We start from the raw sequence: 1,608 nt of genomic DNA, 5'->3' as shown, positions 1-1,608 counted from the left end.
TGGCCCACGTCAAGCAACAAAGGATACGCAACAAGAAATTCCACGGGGCGCACAAGTCCATAACTACAAAAGAAAAAAATATTCCAGGGATGCAATAAACAAAACAACAAAAAAAGAAACAAACTCCTCTGCGTCGTTGCTGCAACTCGCCTCGAGGAACGGGGGGCCGCGCGTCGCCCCGCCGCTGCCTTCGCACCAGAAGAATCCCCACCCGCAGCCCCGCCAGGGGCCTCCGCACCGGGCGGCTCAACTGCCGCACCCTTCGCCTGCTCTGCTCCACTCAACACGCGCGGAACAACGAGGCTGCTGCCGTTGGCGGCGATGGTCCCCCAGGCGCAACCCCGCCGCGCCCATCCGCCGCTCCCTCACCGGGCGGCTGCACTTGACACTCCGTCAGCGCGCCAAGTGGCTCGCTGCCCGCAGCCGCAGAAACCGCACCGCCGGGTTGCTTGTTTGCTGCCACTGACCGCTTGTACGCTCCACTGCTTTTCTTCGTTTTGCACCTCATCGTGAGCGCAGGAGCATTCTCTGCCGTGGCTCCAGAGCAGACGCTACCACTCGCTGAACTGGAAGGAAAGTACTGAGCTCCGGCCCAGGCGCAGAGGGAGTTCTCATCGTCGCCAATGGCTCCACTCATTCTGAAAGACTCATCCACAGTGAATGCACACTTCTGCCAGGCACCTTCACCAGGAAAGCGCCAACTCAACTTGTTGTCACTGTCCGCGCACGAAATCTGCACCGACACATCCACCTCCTCCTCAGCCGAAGAAGCAGCCGCCGCCGTTGCGCAGCAGCAGCCGCAGAGCAGCGCGAGGAGCGCCAACGCGCACACCGCACGGCGCCGCACCGTCAGCGTCATACCCATCGGTCGCAGTGGCAATGGTGGTAGAGGCACAATCTACTTGGTGGTCTGCGGGGCGGCGGGAGGGAGAAATAGAGAAAGCGGGAGCGGGAGCGGGAGTGCAGACGGAACGAAGAAAAAGGCGGCAGCAGGAGACCACAGCCACACACGCAGAGAAGCCACGCAGCAGCGGCAGACCTCCCAGCGGTGCGGCTCCCCTCAACCAGAGGCGGGGGCGGTGCAGGCGGGCAGCCTGCCTGTTTGCTTTTAGGTTCCCCAACAAAAAAATAAAATAAAAAGGGAGGCCAGCCCGTGACGCAGGCTCCTTGTGGCACCCGACCCCCAATCGCACCTCTGAGGCCGTCCAAGCGCATTTGCACAGCTGCGTCCGGCGGCTGTGGTGTCCGGCTCTGCACTGCGACGCCTAAAAGACACTCACCCAAGACGGCGCCGGTGCCGCGGCACGTGTCCCCCACAGACTTGGCAGCTGCGAGGTGCATGGGCGGCAGCTGTGCGTGGCCAAACAGCCGGGGGGCTCGCGAAGAGGAGGGGGCCCAAGCCCACAGAGCGTTTGACGTCAGCCGGCCCTGTTGCCGCCGCGTCCGTCACGATGGACCCCCGAAGCAAAAACAAACCAAAAAGGCGTATAGGGCAGGTGGCCTCACAAAACGGTGTACATTACCCGCAGGGGCGGATGCATCTGCCTCATCTCCCACTGGACGTCCGCAGGCACAAACATCGTTTACATTTCATTGGGACCTGCACCG

General features: G+C 62.2%; 2 protein-coding genes across 2 annotated transcripts; both read right to left on the bottom strand.

The window, feature by feature from the left end:
* Window positions 1-280: 280 nt before the first annotated feature.
* Tco025E_08721 (mucin-like glycoprotein) lies at window positions 281-859 on the bottom strand (the record flags this gene model as incomplete). The annotated part of the gene is made up of 1 exon (XM_029375564.1): window positions 281-859. One exon carries the CDS (start codon window positions 857-859, stop codon window positions 281-283), a length of 579 nt encoding a protein of 192 aa, XP_029224464.1.
* On the bottom strand, window positions 856-1,341 carry Tco025E_08720 (uncharacterized protein; the record flags this gene model as incomplete). Its single annotated transcript, XM_029375563.1, has 1 exon — window positions 856-1,341. One exon carries the CDS (start codon window positions 1,339-1,341, stop codon window positions 856-858), a length of 486 nt encoding a protein of 161 aa, XP_029224463.1.
* Between the last annotated feature and the right edge of the window lie 267 nt (window positions 1,342-1,608).

The sequence above is a fragment of the Trypanosoma conorhini genome (assembly GCF_003719485.1).
Source record: "Trypanosoma conorhini strain 025E chromosome Unknown Tco_14.4_contig_00855, whole genome shotgun sequence".
NCBI lineage: Eukaryota > Euglenozoa > Kinetoplastea > Trypanosomatida > Trypanosomatidae > Trypanosoma > Trypanosoma conorhini.
The sequence above is the reverse complement of the archived record's forward strand: the minus strand, read 5'-3'. Positions and strand labels throughout refer to the sequence as shown.